This window comes from Rhinolophus sinicus, chromosome 5, assembly GCF_057876585.1.
Source record: "Rhinolophus sinicus isolate RSI-liver-muscle chromosome 5, RSI-T2T, whole genome shotgun sequence".
Lineage (NCBI taxonomy): Eukaryota > Metazoa > Chordata > Mammalia > Chiroptera > Rhinolophidae > Rhinolophus > Rhinolophus sinicus.
In genome coordinates, this window is record NC_142505.1 from 9,874,851 (window position 1) to 9,891,550 (window position 16,700).

Here is a 16,700-nt window from a genome sequence, read left to right on the forward strand (position 1 = left end):
TCAATAATACACACTGTTTTAATTACGGTACTTTTATAATAAGCCATATTATCTGGTAAAACAAATCTTTAAAAAGTTGTCTTGGGTATTGCCGTCCTTTTACTCATTTGTGTGAATTGTAGAATATGCTTACTCTAGAATATCTGAAGAAAAATTATTTTGAGGTTTTTTTGGGATTTTATAGACTTTTCATGTTAATTTAGAAACAGTTGACATCTTGAAAAGATTAGTCTTCCCATACTTAAGACTTATTCAGATCTATTTTGTCTTGTGGCAGTTTACTGTTAAGGTCTTGTATATTTTTTATTAGCTTATTTCCGGATATTTTATGGTTTTTGTTGGCTGCTGTTGTGTTGATTCTCTGTCTAATTGGTCATTGCTGGTGTATTGGAAAGTTATTGATTAAATATTATATATTCAGCCCACTTAATGACCTTCCATGTTCTAACAGTTTTTTGGTTGATTCTCTTAGATTTTTTTAGATGGATGTTCAGATCATTCATGAGTAGTATTAGCTTTGCCCCTTTCTTTTCTAACAGTTTTCTGTGTATCTCTTTTTTCTTGTTTAATTGCGTTGGCTAGGATTCCATTATCTGATTGTTCCTGGTTTTAATTGAAGGCTATTAATGTCTTTTCTATTTAGTGTTACATTTGCTGTAAATTTCTCTTGGTTTTTCCCCATCTCAGGTGGAAGAGTTTCCCTTTATTCCTGGATTGCTAAGAATGTGTACCAAAAGGAGATAAAGCTATAACTTTAGTAGACCTTTCTTTTTAACTTTAAGAGAATACCAGTATGTGAAGAACTGTATACTAATCAATTTGAAGTCCTTGGTGAACACAGGTTGTTTCCTCCTTTCGACCATTATGAACAGTGGTGCTATGAACATTTGTTTACAAGTTTTTTGTGGATACCTATTTTCATTCTCTTGGATAAAGAATTGCAAGTAGTAACTGTATGTTTAACTTATTGAAGAATTGGCAGACTGTTTTACAAAGTGGCTGCCCCAATTTACATTCCCATCAGCACATTAGGGGTCCAGTATCCCTTCAATCTTACCAACACATTACTTTTCTGACTTTTTGATTCTAGCCAGTCTAGTGGGTATGAAGTGGTATCTCACTGTGGTCTCGATCTGCTTTTCCCTGATGTCTCATGTTGAGTATCCTGTGTATTTGTCAGCCATTTTTATATATTTTTTTGAGAAATGTCTATTCAGATGCCTTGTTCAATTTTAATTGTTATTTGTCTATTATTGAATTGTAAGAGTTCTTTATATGTTCTAGATAAAAGTCCCTTACGAGATTTTTATTTTGCAAATATTTTTTCCCAGTCTGTGGGTTATCTTTTCAGTTTCTTTGTATGTCCTTTGAAGTATAAGAATTTTACATTTTGATGAAATCCCATTTATCTATGTTTCTTTTTTTACATGTGCTTTTGATGTGCATTTGGTAGATTGCATTGCCTACTCCAGTGTCATAAAGTATTACACCTGTGTTTTCTGGTAAGAATTTTATAGCTTTAGCTCTTACATTTAGGTCTTTGATCCATTTTGTGTTAATTTTTGTACATTGCTTTATGTAGGGGTCCAACTTCATTCTTTTTTATGTAAACATACCATTGTCCCAGCACCATTTGTTGAAAAGATTGTTCTTCCTGCTTTGAGTGCTGGCACTCTTTGGCACCCTTGTCAAAAATAAATTGACCTATTTCTTAATAAAATTGGGAAAAAATAAATTGATCATAGGTATATTTAGACTTGTTTTTGGACTCTTAATTCTGTTTCAGTGTTCTATGTGCCCATCCTTAGGCCAGCACCACACTGTCTTGATGACTGCTGCTTTATAAAGTAAGTTTTGAAATTAGTAGTGTGAGTCTTTTCAGTTATTCTTATTCAAGATTGTGTTGGCTATGGTGGGTCTCTTTCTACAAACAAGCCAGTTGGGACTCTGATAGGGATTGCGTTTTGAATATATAGATAAATGTGGGGAGTATCGTCATCTTAATATTTTGTCTTTTGAGGCATGAACACAGAATGCATTTCCATTTATTTAAATCTTTACTTTTTAACACAATGTTTTGTAGTTTTGAGGGTGTTAGTTTTGTTCTTTTTGTTAAATTCATTCCTATGTATTTTATTCTTCATGTGAATGTAAATGGAATTGTTTTCTTCATTGGTTTGTTTATTTTACTATGTAGAAATACCATCGATTTTTGCATATTGATCTTAAATCCTTTAATCTTACTAAACTCTTATTCATTCTAATAGCTTTTAGTGGAAGTCTTAGGATTTTCTGTGTACAGAGCATGTCATTTGTGAATAGAGATTGTTTCACTTCTTCCTTTCCAGTATGGATGCCTTTTATTTTTCTTGCCTAATTGCCTTGGTTAGAACTTCTGTGCAGTGTTAAATAGAAAACTTGAGAGTGGATTTCCTTAATGTCTTGTTCCTACCCTTTGGGTGAAAGTATTTGGTCTTTAACTATGAAGTCTGAAGTTAGCTGTAGGTTTTTATAGATGCTTTCTATGAAATTGAGAAGTTCCTTTCTATTCCTAGTGAGTACTTTTATCATGAAAAGTTTGGATTTTGTCAAATGCTTTTTCTGCACCTATGGACATCATCATGTGATACTTGTTTTTTCATTCTATTGATATGTTAAACTAATCTTGCATGCCTAGGATAAATCTCACTCAGTCATGGGGTGTAATTCTTCTAAGATGTGGCTGGATTCAGTTTGCTAGTATTTTGTTGAGAATTTTTGCCTTTATATTCATAAGAGATACTGATCTATGGGGTTTTTGTATCGAGGTAATGCTGGCCTCATAGAGTGAATTGGGAGGTGTTCCCTTCTGTTCTATTTTTCTGAAGAGTTTGTGAAGAATTGGAATTACTTTTTCTTTAAATATTTGGTAGAATTCAGCAGTGAAGCCATTTGGGCCTTAGCTTTCCTTTATGGGTAGTGTTTGATTACCAGTTCAATCTCTTTACTTGTTATAGGTCTATTCAAATTGTGTGTTTCTTGAGTCAATTTCATCAGTTTGTGTTTTATGGTAGCTTGTTAGTTTCATCTAAATATTTAATTTATGGGCAAAAATAATTCTTTTTATTTCTGTAAAGCCAGTAATATGTTCCCTATTTCATTTCTCATTTATGTAATTTGAGCCTTCTCTTTTTTCTTTGTAAGTCTGGCTAAAGGTTCATTATTTTGTTGATCTTTTCAATGAACCAACTTTTGATTTCATTGATTTTTTTCCTCTGTTGTTTTTCAAATCTCTGTTTCATTGATTTCCACTCTATTCTTTATTATTTCTTTCCCTCTGCTTGCTTTAGGTTTAGTTAGTTCTTTTTCCAGCGTTTTTAGGTGGAAGGTTAGGTAATTGATTTGAGATCTTTATCTGTCATCTATCCATCTATCCGTCTGTCTGTCTGTCTATCTATCTATCTATCTATCTATCTATCTATCTATCTATCTATCTGTTTATCTAAAGTCCTGTACGTATTTTACTGTATGTAACGATCTAGCCCTGGTCGGCTTGATACTGGCGGCCACCACTGTGCAAATGCTCATGTGCCCTCCTCTCATACATCCAAAGGTGATCCGAAATCACAGGACCAAGCAGCACTGTCGTTCTCACGTCCCTTCTGAACAGTGATATTGGTTATTTCAGTCTCTTGCCAGTGACGTCTGATGTCCCAGCTAATGGCGTTGTCCACTGCAGTGCCGAAAAGATACTACCAAGGTCCCAGCAGCGACACGGCTAATGTAGGCTTGGTTTGCACTGTGCTGCGCAGACTCTGAACAGGAGTGATGCCTCCAGGCAGGTGGTATGCCGTGCATCCAGCTCAGGCCCAGGCTTCCAGGGAGCGAGGACGCCTTCCAATGGTGAAGCAGGAAGAGGGTGAAGGCTACGCTTCAGTGCAGGCTGCCAGGCCGCAGACACTCAACCGTCCTGGCCAGGAGCTGTTCCGTCAGCTCTTCAGACAGCTTCGCTACCATGAGTCTTCTGGGCCCCTGGAGACCTTGAGCCGGCTCCGGGAGCTCTGCCGCTGGTGGCTGAGGCCTGATGCTCTCTCCAAGGCCCAGATGCTGGAGCTGCTGGTGCTGGAGCAGTTCCTGAGCATCCTGCCTGCAGAGCTCCGGACCTGGGTGCAGCTGCATCACCCTGAGAGTGGCGGGGAGGCTGCGGCCCTGCTAGAAGAGCTGCAGAGAGACGTCTGTGGGACACCGTGGAGGGTGAGTGTGAGCAAGTGTGCAGTGCCCAGTGAGCCAGCTTATCTGGGGGTGGGGTTGGCCTCTAAACCTTCAGCACTGAGGAATGCAGGGCAAGTCTTCCCCTCTCATTCCCATGGCACCTGAGCAGCTGAGAACTGGACCGTAAGCCAAGCCCTTCTCGCTTTCCCAGAGGTCTGTCAGCTCCAGGAAGAGGGTCAGGAAGTATCCAAAAATAATAGTAACAGTGGTTTTGGACACAGTGACTTAGAGTACGCAGAGTCCATTTCCACGTTTTATCTCATTGGACCTGATGTTGACCTGTGTAATGGGGGTGCTGGCTCTGGCTTGTAAGGGGACTCTTGGCTTCTGCGTACCTGTGAAGACCTAGGAGAGCAGGCTGCGGGTACCATTTTGTTGAGGAAACGTTCTGTGCGGGGCTGAGATTTCACCGCCTCAGTGTGCTTGCCCACACTGCTGATTGTCCCTTTCAAAGCCTCAGTTTAATGGAAAGAAAACGCCAAACTGGTCTGACAATGAGAATTCATTCAGTATGTATTTGAGTACCTTCCTTGCGCCCAGCCCTGGCCTTGGCACGGGGAAAGAGAGCTGCCACCCCCAGTGCCAGCAGTAGAGCAGCGGGTCAGTTCAAATATACTCTGCTGCCCCTTCTGCCTCACAGTCGGGCTTCTCAGCATTTCCTGTATCTTTGGAGCTTTTTAAAAAAGTGCATTTATCATTTTTGTAGGCTTCTTTAAAATGATTATTTCTACAAAAACAGGTGTAATTCTATATATGTGATTCGTGCATAAATAAAAGTTACTTTTAAGATTTCTGAAACATATATGACACACTTCTCCCCCAAATTTAATATAAAAATTAAATCAATCAAATAACACATCCGAACATGGTTTACCAGCAGTAAATGGCAACACATCAACACAAGGTATGACTATTACAAAAGAAAACCTCTTTGCTCAATGTTGGGTACTAGTTTTAAAACTCCGAAAGAGTATTTATCACTTTAACAAAACCATGAGATCAAAAGGATCTAAAAATGATTTATTAAAGCAAATAAGGTATACAGCAGGTACAAAATTGTGGCTTGGTTATAGTCAACTCATTTAGAGCTAAATATAACGTTTAAAAATCCATGAAAACATTGCCATGTGAGCAGAAAGGGCCTGCCTGGTTGAAAGCTAGTTCAAAATTAGAAAACAAAAAACGGTCTGGGAGAAAGCCTCTCAAATTCTGAAAAATGAGCAGAAATGCTGAAGATGCGTATAAAGTTAGAGAATCACCCTTTGGTTCATCAAAATTACCAAAATGTGAGAAAGCAGGGCCTGAGACAGTTTGTCCTCAAACCCATCTGGCTGTGCTTGCATATTCTTATTGTTTCTTTAGTCTCCCTTTGGTAGGGCTTGGGAGGAACAGCAGATAAATTACTGTGACGAGTTTATCATCTGTAGTGTGTGGCTCGGCATCCGATGTCTCATGGCTTCAGCCTAAGTTGCATCCATATTAGTGTAGAGAACGTTTTGGCCACAGGACCAGAAAATGTGAAGTTCATTGTCTGTAGCTTTCTTTTTTTTTTTTTTTTTTTTTTTTTTTTGGCTGTAGCTTTCTATACTCACTTCTCCATCAGGGATAGCCTTGCCTCAGACCCCAGAACTATTCGAAGGCCTAGGGCAAACGCCACCTCGTTCTGCTTGGGTGGGCACTGCTGTTTTTTTGCACCTGAGACTTTTTCTTGTGTGGTTCCGTGGCGGACCCTGACAGTTAGCATTGCTCTCTGGTGGTGGTGCTGTTTCCGTCAGGTTTACAGGCTGGGAGCTGGTCCTGGCTCTTTGGGGTCACTTTGCACATCAGAGCCTAGAGCAGTGTCCTATACTTGGTAGACATATCTGTCTGCGTCTCCGCTGTGAATCATTATCAGTTTTAACTCTCGGGGATGAATTTCTTCTTTCATTTCTAAGTTCCAGGCCAGGGGTGAGGGCTGAGGGCTGGTGGGGAGGGTGTCACTGCTACACTGAGGCTGACAGCAGTGCCGTTACTGACTTGCCAGGTACTTTCTGATGTCGAGTTGGACTCTGGCTCCACCTGTCACCCCATGGCCCACCATAGAGCCCAGGGAGGCTGAGGGGTAAGGGGGTCCTCCCTGGACTTTCTCCTCCTCTGTTCCCCTCTGCCTGAAGGTAATAAAGGGCCTGGTCACCCTTCCCTGGCCTCTGCCCTGCAGAGATTGGCCACGTGGCCCCCTCTCTGAGTTTGCTTTCTGATTCCCATGGGGATCCTCTCACATTTTCTTGCCAGGACCCAGCCCCTGCCCAGAGCCCAGACGTGCATTGGATGGGTACAGAAGCCCTGCGAGACGCGCAGATATGGCCCTCAGCGTCACCTCTCGGGAGTGGCTCTGCTTTGGGGGACAACCTGGAGCCTCCCTCTGAAGCAGGAGAGCCTGACCTCCTGGCGGGGCAATCCGGTACTCGCCAGCTGGCTCTAAGACACCAGCCTTATGCCACACGTCCCCAAGTTCCTCGAGTGTCATCTTTTCACCATCTGTCCTCTCACGAGAATCCCTTTCTCTCCTGGTCCTTAGCTCTGTGTCCTTTCTACCCCTTCTGTGACCCATGTCTGCCTGGCTCCTCCTGTTGTACTCCCCCACTTCTCACTCCCGGCCTCTAGTGACCCTGGGGAAATGTGAAACGGGTGTTTAATAACAGTCCATACCTGCTCACGGGCCCAGGAGTCCTTGGTGGGGGAGGAGTGGACTTCTCAGTGGGTGCCGAGAAGTTAGACTGCCGTCTTCATAGTTCTTTCTTCTTCAGATCCTCCTGCTGCCCAGGTGCCTGACCTTCCCCAAAGAGCGGGGTGCCCAGCAGACCAGGTGACAGCCCAGCCTCAGGTGAGCCACAGGACCTTCAGTCCTTTGTGAGGTCCTGCTGTTGCTGCCCAGGGGAGTAGCTGCAGTTCCGCCTTGTCCTGGGTCTCTCTGTTCAGTGCCCTCGCATCCAGAGGCCCCTGTCCCAGAGACCAGGTTAGCCCCCTTGAGCCCAGAGCTCTTCTGCTGGGTGATGGTCTTCTTTGTCACCCTTACGAGATCCATCCTGTACTCATGCGGAGTCAACCCCATTCCCCTGCCTCCTTCTAAAAGCTGAGAGCTGTGGACTGGCTTTAAGGTGTAGGGCTGTGTTTTTTTAGGAGGTTCTGACTTTCAAGGATGTGGAGGTGACATTCTCTCAGGATGAGTGGGGATGGCTGACCCCTGCTCAGAGGAACGTATACAGGGATGTGATGCTGGAGAACTATGGGAACCTGGCTTCTCTCGGTAAGGCATCCCCGTCCCCAAGCTTCTTCCCACCTTTCCTCCTGCCTGATTAGTTTTCATATGGTGCATACGAGGGCCTGACCTGGCTTTAGATCCCGGCTCTGTAACTGCTAACCACGTCACTTAATTTATCACCTCAGATTCCTCTCGCAAAACGAGTATAATAATTCCTGTCATGCTGGGTTATTGTGAAGATGAAAAGTCTTATGTATCAAGTTCCTAAACCATTTAGGCACCCACAAATGTTGGCTGGTTTCCACCTCCAGGGAATCCTAGGGATCCTTCGGCTGTGGCTTCTTGCAGCTTCTCTTGTCTCTGCTCGAGCCTGTTAGAAATGGCTGTCTGGGCCTCCACCTGAACTTCCTCCATCCCTACCAGAAGCGTAGGCCTGAGAGGGTCCTGGAGAGGAGTGCTGTATGATTTATCTGCCTGCCCGTCCCATCCCATCCTCTTCTCTTCTCTTCTGCAGTGGGGCCGTTCACCAAACCTGTTCTGATCTCCTGGTTGGAGACACGGGAGCCTTGGGGCCTGAATGTCCAGGAAGCTCAGCCCCAGGAGAATCCAGGTGCTGCCCCTGCAGGTGAGTTCCCGAGACTCTACCAGGTCCTGCTTCTCCAGCATCATTCTGCTCTTAAGGTCTTTTACACCAAATAAATCATGGGGAACTTACTCCACTGTTTGCTAGAAGGAAGATCCTTACCAGTGTTGCCAAGGAGTGCTGGTCCCCGGGCTTCTCGTGCATTTCTGGCCCTGCCCCTTCCCCAGAATTCCTCTCAGTAACAGTTCTTGCCCACTGGAGGGCTTCACCGTTCCTCCTTTTCCGTTCACTGATGCTCCTCAGCTCTGTGTGTACTCTCCTTGAGTCCCTAATGTCCGCGTCTTGCTCCCAGGAGCCGTCATTCTACTCCTGCTCCTTGTCTTTGCGTGGCCCTTCCCCCTGTGGTAGGCTTGAGCTCCGGTCCTTTGAGCCAGCTCCCCTTGGAGCCCTCGGCTCTTGGGGACCTTCCGATCGTGCTCTTTCTTGTGCCATGTTTCTTGTCCCGTCTCTCGCTCCTTACCACTCCCCTCTCAACCCTTTTTCTTTTTTAACTGGGTGTGATTTCTGCATGTGTCTAGCTGTTGTGCTCATCTTGCTTCTCCTCCCTTCCCTGTCATCTGGGATACGCTGACGTGTTCTGCCTTATCCTTCCCTGCAATTTCGTAAAGGTATTTAGTCAGGCAAAAGCCTTTCCCCCCAAGTTCATGGCACTTTTTTGTCCCTTGGTGCTTTTGGCAATTCCAAGTATGGGAAAAGAGTACATTCTGTTGTGTTTTATTTTGTGTCAGGAGGTGAGCTCCAGATTGAAACAAACAAGTTCATCTTAAAACATGAATCTTTGGAAGAAGCAGAAACCTTAACTGTGCCGTCAGGAAGTCAGGTGATGAGTGTTTCTGAGGAGACAGGGCTCAGAGAACCTTTTGAACAGAAGAGCAGGTTACAGGAGCAATGTGAAAACCCCGTGCAAGTGAGCGTTAAGAAAGAAGAGACTAGTTTCAGTCACGGGACCGGAAAAGAACCTGAAGAATCAGAAGGCAGTAATAGTCTTAACCTAAAACATGTTCCATGTTTGAGAGTTCCCAGAAGAAAGCGATCCCTTAAGCATGGTTATGGCCGACACTTCAGAGGCAATTCATACCACTACGACTACAAAGAATGCACAAAGGGGCTCAGACGCATGATGGGCGGGTTCAGCCTGCAGCAGAGAATTCATGCCGGCCTCAAAGGGGCCGCAAAGGATGCACACGGGAAGGACTTCAGCCTTAGTGCTCATCACCAACATGGGCAGAACCTTCACCCACTGGGGACATCATACAAGTGCAGTGACTGTGGGAGGACCTTCAGCCATAGCTCCCATCTTGCATATCATCAGAGACTTCACACTCAAGAGAAACCGTTTAAATGCAGGGTGTGTGGGAAAGCCTTCAGGTGGAGCTCCAACCGGGCGCGGCATGAGAAAATCCACACTGGGTTGAAACCGTACAAATGCGGTTTATGCGACAAAGCTTTCCAGCGCATGTTTGCCTACCGTCTGCACCAGGAAACCCACGCTAACCAGAAATGTCTTGAATCTAATGAGTGTGAGGAAGCTCTCGCCCACGGCTCAGGGTTTGAGCATCAATTGCAAGCCCAGAGTGGGGAGGAGCTCTTTGACTGCAGCCAGTGTAGGAAATCCTTCCACTGTAAGTCGTATGTTCTTCAGCATCAGAGGATCCACACCCAGGAGAAACCCTATAAATGTACCAAGTGTAGGAAAACCTTTAGGTGGAGGTCAAACTTTTCTCGTCATATGCGAATGCACCAGGAAGAAAAGTTCTACAGTCAAGACACGTGTAGAGAAGACTTCAAGGAGACCTCCAAGTGCAGTCAGCCCCAGAGACCCACCCCCATTGTGGAGAAAGCTTTCCTGTGTCAGCAGTGTGGCAAAGCTTTTACGGGAAAGAAATCTCTCATGAATCATCAGAGAATTCACACAGGCGAGAGCGAGAAACGATACCGATGTAGCGAATGTGCGAAAGAGTTTATCCACAGGTCAGCCTTTATTGTGCATAAGAAGCAGCACGCCATGAAAAGAAAACCTGAGGCTGGGCCCTCTTTTAGTCAGGACAGAGTGTTCCCAGCCCCTCAGAGCAGTCACACTGCAGAGGAACCCTTCAAATGCAGCCAGTGTGGCAAAGCCTTCCGTAACCACTCGTTTCTCCTCATACACCAGCGAGTTCACACCAGAGAGAAGCCTTATAAGTGCAGGGACTGTGGGAAAGCTTTCAGGTGGAGTTCTAACCTCTCGCGACATCAGAGGGGTCACTCTTTGGAAAAACGGTACGAGTACCACGAGAGGAGAAACCCTCCTTTGGAAAAACGGTACGAGTACCACGAGAGTAGAAACCCTCCAATTCTGCAGCCACAGATCCTCCCTGGTGAGAAACCTTTTTGGTGCCAAGAATGCGGGAAAACCTTTACACGTAAAAGAAGTCTTTTAGATCATAAGGGAATACACAGTGGAGAGAAGCGCTATAAATGTAACCTGTGTGAAAAATCTTATGATAGAAATTACCGCCTTGTGAATCATCAAAGAATCCACACTAAAGAGAGACCTTTTAAATGTGAGTGGTGCGGAAAAGATTTCATCGGGAGACATACCCTCTGCATCCATCAGAGAAAACACACAAGGATAACACAGTCTGAAAGCAGCCTGGCCGAGTCTTCCTCACAGGACACAGGGGTGAGTTCACAGGAATTAAAACCAAGTGGGGAGAAGCCCCTTGAAGCTTGTGAGGAAGCTTGTGAGCAGAGTGCCAGGCTCACTGGACCCCAGGACATACCCATGAAGAAAAAGGGCCACAGATGTAGTACGTGTGGGAAAGCTTTCAGTAAGACCTCACAGCTCCTTAGCCATAAGAGATTTCATACTCGAGAGAGGCCCTTCAAATGCAAGCAGTGTGGGAAGACCTTCCGGTGGAGTTCAAATCTGGCCCGGCATATGAAAAAGCATATTGGTGATTAGCTTGGGGCCTGACAGTAGGAGGGGAGGGATTCCTGGCTACCCTGCTAGAGAACCCTTAATTGTGGGCAGTGCAGGGAAAACCTTCCCAAGGGGCCCAACCATTTCTGTTTTGGAAGCTAGTCACAGAGAATCTTGAAAATTCAAAAACTCAGGGTGTCCCCTATCCTACCCACTGGGAAATGAGATCTTTGGGGACCTTCTGGAGACTCAGGCCCCCCAGGGGTGGCCTTGGTACAATGACCTGGAGCGCTCCCAGCCAGGTCGTCTTCCGTAACTCTGGAGAGAGAGATCATTGTCTTTCTGGTTTGACAGAATGTCTGGCATGGTGGGCTATGGCTGCTGGGCAGGGGCCACTTGGTTCCTCAGTTTCCCTCTGCGTCTGACCTGTTATGGTACCTGTTCTCTTTGACCTTAGTCAGCAGCAGCGGCAGCAGGAACTGGCTCTGGTCTCCCCAGATGCCTCCTGGGCAGTTCTGCTGCAGCTTCAGCCTTCACACCTGCCTCGGGATATCTGCTGTGGCCGTAGAGTTGTCTCAGTGGCCAGTGGAGGAGAGCAAGGTACTGGGCTCGATCGCATGGAGGACGGAGCGCTCCCAGTGCCCCACCCACAGGTGATGCACAGGTGGGCAGCAGTGGTCCATCGGTTAAACAGAAACGTGCTGAGCTCCTCCCACGTGCCAGGCACTGTTGTTTTTGCAAGAGACCCAGCAGTGACCAGAACAGACAGACAAAGCTGCCATCTTGGATCTTTACGGACAATAAACGTGAGATACATACAGTATTTTGAATGGTGATGTGTGTTGTGGACAAAATAATTCAGAGAAGAGTGGGAGGGAGTGCTGGGTTGGGAGGTGGGTTGCGACTTCAAATGGGCTGATCACCAAGGGCCTCAACTGAGAAGGTGAAGTTGGAGCAGAGACTTGAAGGAAGTCAGCGAGGGAGCCCTGTAGGTCTCTAGAACCAGGCGCAGGAGGCGGAGTCTCGTCTGGTGTCCTCAGGGAAGGACAAGGAGATCCCGGGGCTCGAGTGGAGTGAGCCAGCTGGAAGAGAGGGGCCTCGGGAGGTGGGGGGGCCACGTGTGAGCATCAGGGGTCCTCACAGGCTGAGGCTGCCTCAAAGGCAGGCAGGGAGCTTTTGGACAGTTTGAGTTGAGTGATGGGGTCTGAATCTGAATTACATTTGACAAGGGTTAACCTCAGACCCAAGGACTCAGTAAAATAATAAAGCTGAAAAATTGTGTGCAGTTATCCCTGTTGCCAGTTTCCATGTGTCTGAGTATCGTATGGGACCGCCAGCTAGCTCTCCGCAGGCGTAAGCAGTTGCTGTGCTACATCGCTAACCTCTGCACACTCTGTGCTCTCCCCCTTCACCTGCAGTGCCACACCCCTATCCCTGCTGGCCCAGGTCCTCACTCGTCAAGGCCCAGCTTTCCTGGACCCTCGTCCCTCTAAGCCCACTCCCTGGTGCCTGTATCTTGCTGTGTTAGGTGTTATCTGGGTTCCCAAAGTTTTGCCCACGATTGCAGCCAGACTGGGCACTCTGGAGGCCAGGGTTGGGCACTTGTTTGTCTGTTGGAGAGATTTTTCACAAAGTCGTCTCTGTTAAGGAATTTGTTCAGCTACCGTGTTTCCCTGAAAATAAGACCTAGCCGGACCATCAGCTTTAATGCGTCTTTTGGAGCAAAAATTAATATAAGACTGGGTATTATATTGTGTTAGATAAGACCTGGTCTTATATTATAGTAAAATAAGACCGGGTCTTACGTTAATTTTTGCTCCAAAAGATGCATTAGCGCTGATGGTCTGGCTAGATCCCATTTTCGGGGAAACACGGTATGTCAGGATTGGAGTTTTTTGAAGGGGTCCTTGAATGAAATGTTGAATGGAGGCAGCCCCAAGTGCACTCCTGCTAATTAGGAGCCCAGCTGTGCATGGTTCCGAGCCATATGGCGCCAGTTGACAGTTTCTGACTGCCCCAGCCACCAGTTCTCATCTTGTACCCCATCTGGCCTGGGAAGCACACCCCTGTTTCCAACCCGGCCCTGCCTTCTCTCCCTTCCTAGGAGCAGCTAAAGTTGCTGCTGGGGAGAGCGGATGGGCTGGGGCTGTGCGGGCAGGAGTGGGGATCAGAAGGCCTTTCATTCAGTCAGCTGCTCGGTGTGGTCGGCCCTACCCTGCTGACTAGACTGTCAGCCCAGACACAGGCATGCGCAGAGGAGAAAGCAGAGGAAATGGAAATTAATATAGACCATCTTGCACTCAGCAAGTTGGCACTTTTTTAAAAAGCCCTAGTGTGGGTAAGTGTGTGGAACAGTGGGAACTCACTGCCGTGGGAGTGGCAATTGCGACAATGATTGTGCCAAGCAATTTGCAAAATCTTGTAAAGTTGTGTGTACTCTACCACCCTGTTATTCTGTGATTGCTTCTCTAACCTCTGAGTAAACCCCAGAATAACTCCACATGAAGACAGAGATGTGTAAAAGACTGTTCATTGCAATACTATTTGTTGTGGTATTGTTAGCAGGATGGGGAAAAGCCTAAATGTCCATCAGCAGAAGAACAGATGAACAAGTGGGTTGTTTTTGGTACTTTGGGAACTGACTATAAAAGAGCTAGCGTATCTTTTATACGTAAATCAAAAGTGATGCTGAGAAAGTTGCAGGAGACACATACCGTATACCGTACATGTAAAGTTAAACATACTGTGTATCTGTGGGTACATTATTTAAACCGATTTGTGTTTCACTTCTTGTGTAAAATGAGCAAGTAGTGCTGACCTCACAGTGTTATTGGGGGTGGGGGGCTGGTTAGTGAAATACTGTATGTAAAGGTTAGAATAGTGGCTGGCATGTAAGCGTTGTTGGCATATAATAAATAGTGTTGTCATCGTTTTGCGCAATAATATATTTTCTGTGGGTTCAAATTATATGAAGTCAGAGTATAAAGTCATGTATTGGGATATGTGAAAGTCATGCTCTGCCTTCCCAGGGCAGGAGTTGCTGATGGAATCAGGGAATGTGCCTGGAGGCTTCAGTTGTGTTTTATTACTTTTCTAAAATTGGTGTAGATGGGTCAGCATGTTGAATTTAACCAAGATAGTGTGGTGGGTTCTTCTTTTAACTGCTTAAAATACTTACAAATAAAAACATTTTTAAGCATGGGCTCTGCCATCTTCCGATTTTTTAGAAAACCTGGCTCTGCCATTTATATGATGTTACTTAGAATGAGTCAATCTCTCCAGCTTTCAGGTTCCTCACCTGCAAAAACCCAGAGCAACACAAATGGCTCTTAGTAAAGGAACGGTTAATCAGGTTTGATACATGTACATGGAATACCATGCAACAGTTAAAGACGATGAGGCTGTTTCCCCATGTTGACACGTGACCTCCAAGAAGTGCAGCTTGTAAGAAATGACGAGCTCTGTTTCCTTGAGTTCCCCCTTGCCTAACAATAACAAGTAAAGCCAGAGGCTGTGGACTCATAAGTTTAATGGAGACATGGGATCCGTGGACGGAGATGTTTGGTCATCCATTCCGTTTTTTTAGGTAGGTGAGGAAAGGTCGTAAATGTTTGCCTACCAACTACCACAGCTTTTAAGTTGATGCTAACTAACCCTGCTAAGAAAAACAAAGAGGTTTTGTATCAGCCAGGTTCTTGTCAGGGACCAGAAACCACATTATTTTAACAAAAAAATTATATAGACTTGTTTATTAGTTATGTCTAAGTAAAAAGGCAAAAAGAAAATGCAAAGGTGTGGAGGTAGTAACCTCGAGAAGCAGCTACCGCTGCAGGACTGGGTGAGCTGTAATACGAATCTGACCCCATTTTTGATGTTTGATCACTGATTCACATTCAAGTGCTGTCCCTCCCCATTTTGCCTCACACCTGGTTAGGGTTTCCAGGCAGGAATTCCCGCCCGTTCTCAGGAATGTTTTTCGCTTTCCTGTTCCCGAATCCCGAGAAAAGTTGGTTGGGAAATTGGGAAAATCGGCTCCTTGAACCGAGGTGGTTGGTAGTATCAGCTGTCACTTTGTGGAAACGATGCATCGTGGAGAACAGAAAATAATTTATCTCAGGATTCAGGAACGGTAAAGCGAAAAAATTCCTGAGAATGGGTGGGAATTCCTGCCTGGAAACCCTACACCCGGTCAAACTGATAAGAAAGTCTAGTCACTCGTTCTCAGCTCGGGACGGGGAGTTGACGCAAACCTGGGTTTTTTGTTGCACTGGCACCCTCACCCCTAACCACAACAAAACCCAGAGCCACTCCACCCCCCTTTCAGTCAAGACAGATCAACTGGTTTGGGTGCCTGTCCTCGTTATGTGAATAAGAAATTTTTCACAACCCCTATGCATGCGATGTCATTAGTCCTGACTTCTGACCCAGTTTGGGGTGGTGGTATAGCATTGCTCCCACCTCTACAGGGCTAGCTACGAAGCAGGGACGAAGAGAAGTGTGTGGAATTGGAATTGTTTAAAGGTAAGACATTAGAAGAGAGCCCCTGAAGTTGAACTCAGACCTATGAGGAGAACACTGCTGGGCTGGGCCAGTGTCCGACCTCAGGAAGGGAAGCTGGCTTCAACCGCTACCAGAAGGAGTTGCCCCTGGTGGGGTGAAGTGGCGCTGGGAACAGGAAGCAATGTCCACACAATACAACAGGAAGGAACAAGGCCCCCTCGTCCTCGTATGAAGATTCTCCAGAGAAACAGTCAATAGGTTGTGTGTGTGTGTGTGTGTAGAGAAAGAGTAAGGAATTGGCTCATGATTATAGAGGCTGGCAAGTCCATAATCTGCAGGGTGGGCCCGCAGGCGGGAGACCCAGGAGAGCCCAAAGGCTGGCTGCTGTACAGCCAGGAAGAGCCGATGTTGCAGATGAAGTCCGATGGCTGTGTGCTGGAGAATTCTTTCTTTCTTTGGGGAGGCCAGTCTTTGTTCTATTCACGCCTTCAACTGATTGGATGAGGCCCACCCACCTTGTGGAGAGTAATCTGCTTTACCCACAATCCACCAGTTTAAGTGTTATTTCACCACAGAAACACCCTCAAAGAAAAACCTAGAATAATGTTTCACCAAATATCTGGGCACCCCATGTGTTAGGACACACAGGCCCAAGAAAGGGCCTTGAGACTGAAAACCTGTCTCCGTAAGTGGAGGGCAGGGAAAGACCAAAGAAAGGCCACTGCAGTGTGATAGCTGGTAAGGTTCATTAAGCAAAACTTGCATGTGAAGCATGTCTTGGGAGGTTGCAAGATGAAATCAGTCCCCGTGCCGTTCAGTTGGCACCAGAGAATTACATAGAGCAAAAAGAAGGGGGCTGGGGGGACAGTCACATGTACTCATTGGCATCTGTGACTGTTCCCAGGTGCTGGAATTGCTCTACATGCTTGACCAGGTCAGGATGACTGGAATGTTTTCCAGACCCATCACATGTCAGGAGGCAGGGGTGCTGGTTAACGTCAGAATGAACGTCATTCAGGAGGAGGCAGTCTCCCTGATGGCCCAGGTCTAGCTCGCAGGTCAAACAGCCGTCACATGTTGGGGTGGCCCCTCCTCCACATCCTGGCCCAGGCAAGTTGACACAAAATTCATCTTTACACTCCCAGCCTTGCTGCTTCCCTCAT

General features: G+C 46.0%; 1 protein-coding gene across 6 annotated transcripts in view; it reads left to right on the forward strand.

Annotated features, from left to right (window-relative positions):
• Nucleotides 1-14,239, forward strand: part of ZNF445 (zinc finger protein 445) — a 38,180-nt gene extending 23,941 nt beyond the window's left edge. For 3 of the 6 annotated variants that reach the window (XM_074312530.2, XM_074312529.2, XM_074312527.2), the window contains 6 exons: nt 3,668-4,233; nt 6,523-6,691; nt 7,038-7,114; nt 7,411-7,537; nt 8,007-8,117; nt 8,864-14,239. In XM_074312530.2, coding sequence (XP_074168631.2) covers nt 3,808-4,233; nt 6,523-6,691; nt 7,038-7,114; nt 7,411-7,537; nt 8,007-8,117; nt 8,864-11,079 — 3,126 coding nt within the window. In that variant the 5' untranslated portion in view covers nt 3,668-3,807 and the 3' untranslated portion in view covers nt 11,080-14,239. Of the gene's footprint in view, nt 1-3,667; nt 4,234-6,274; nt 6,405-6,522; nt 6,692-7,037; nt 7,115-7,410; nt 7,538-8,006; nt 8,118-8,863 lie in introns of those variants that run through there. The other 3 variants (XM_088798211.1, XM_074312532.2, XM_019724099.3) reach the window with 3 other exon arrangements.
• The last annotated feature ends 2,461 nt before the right edge of the window (nt 14,240-16,700 follow it).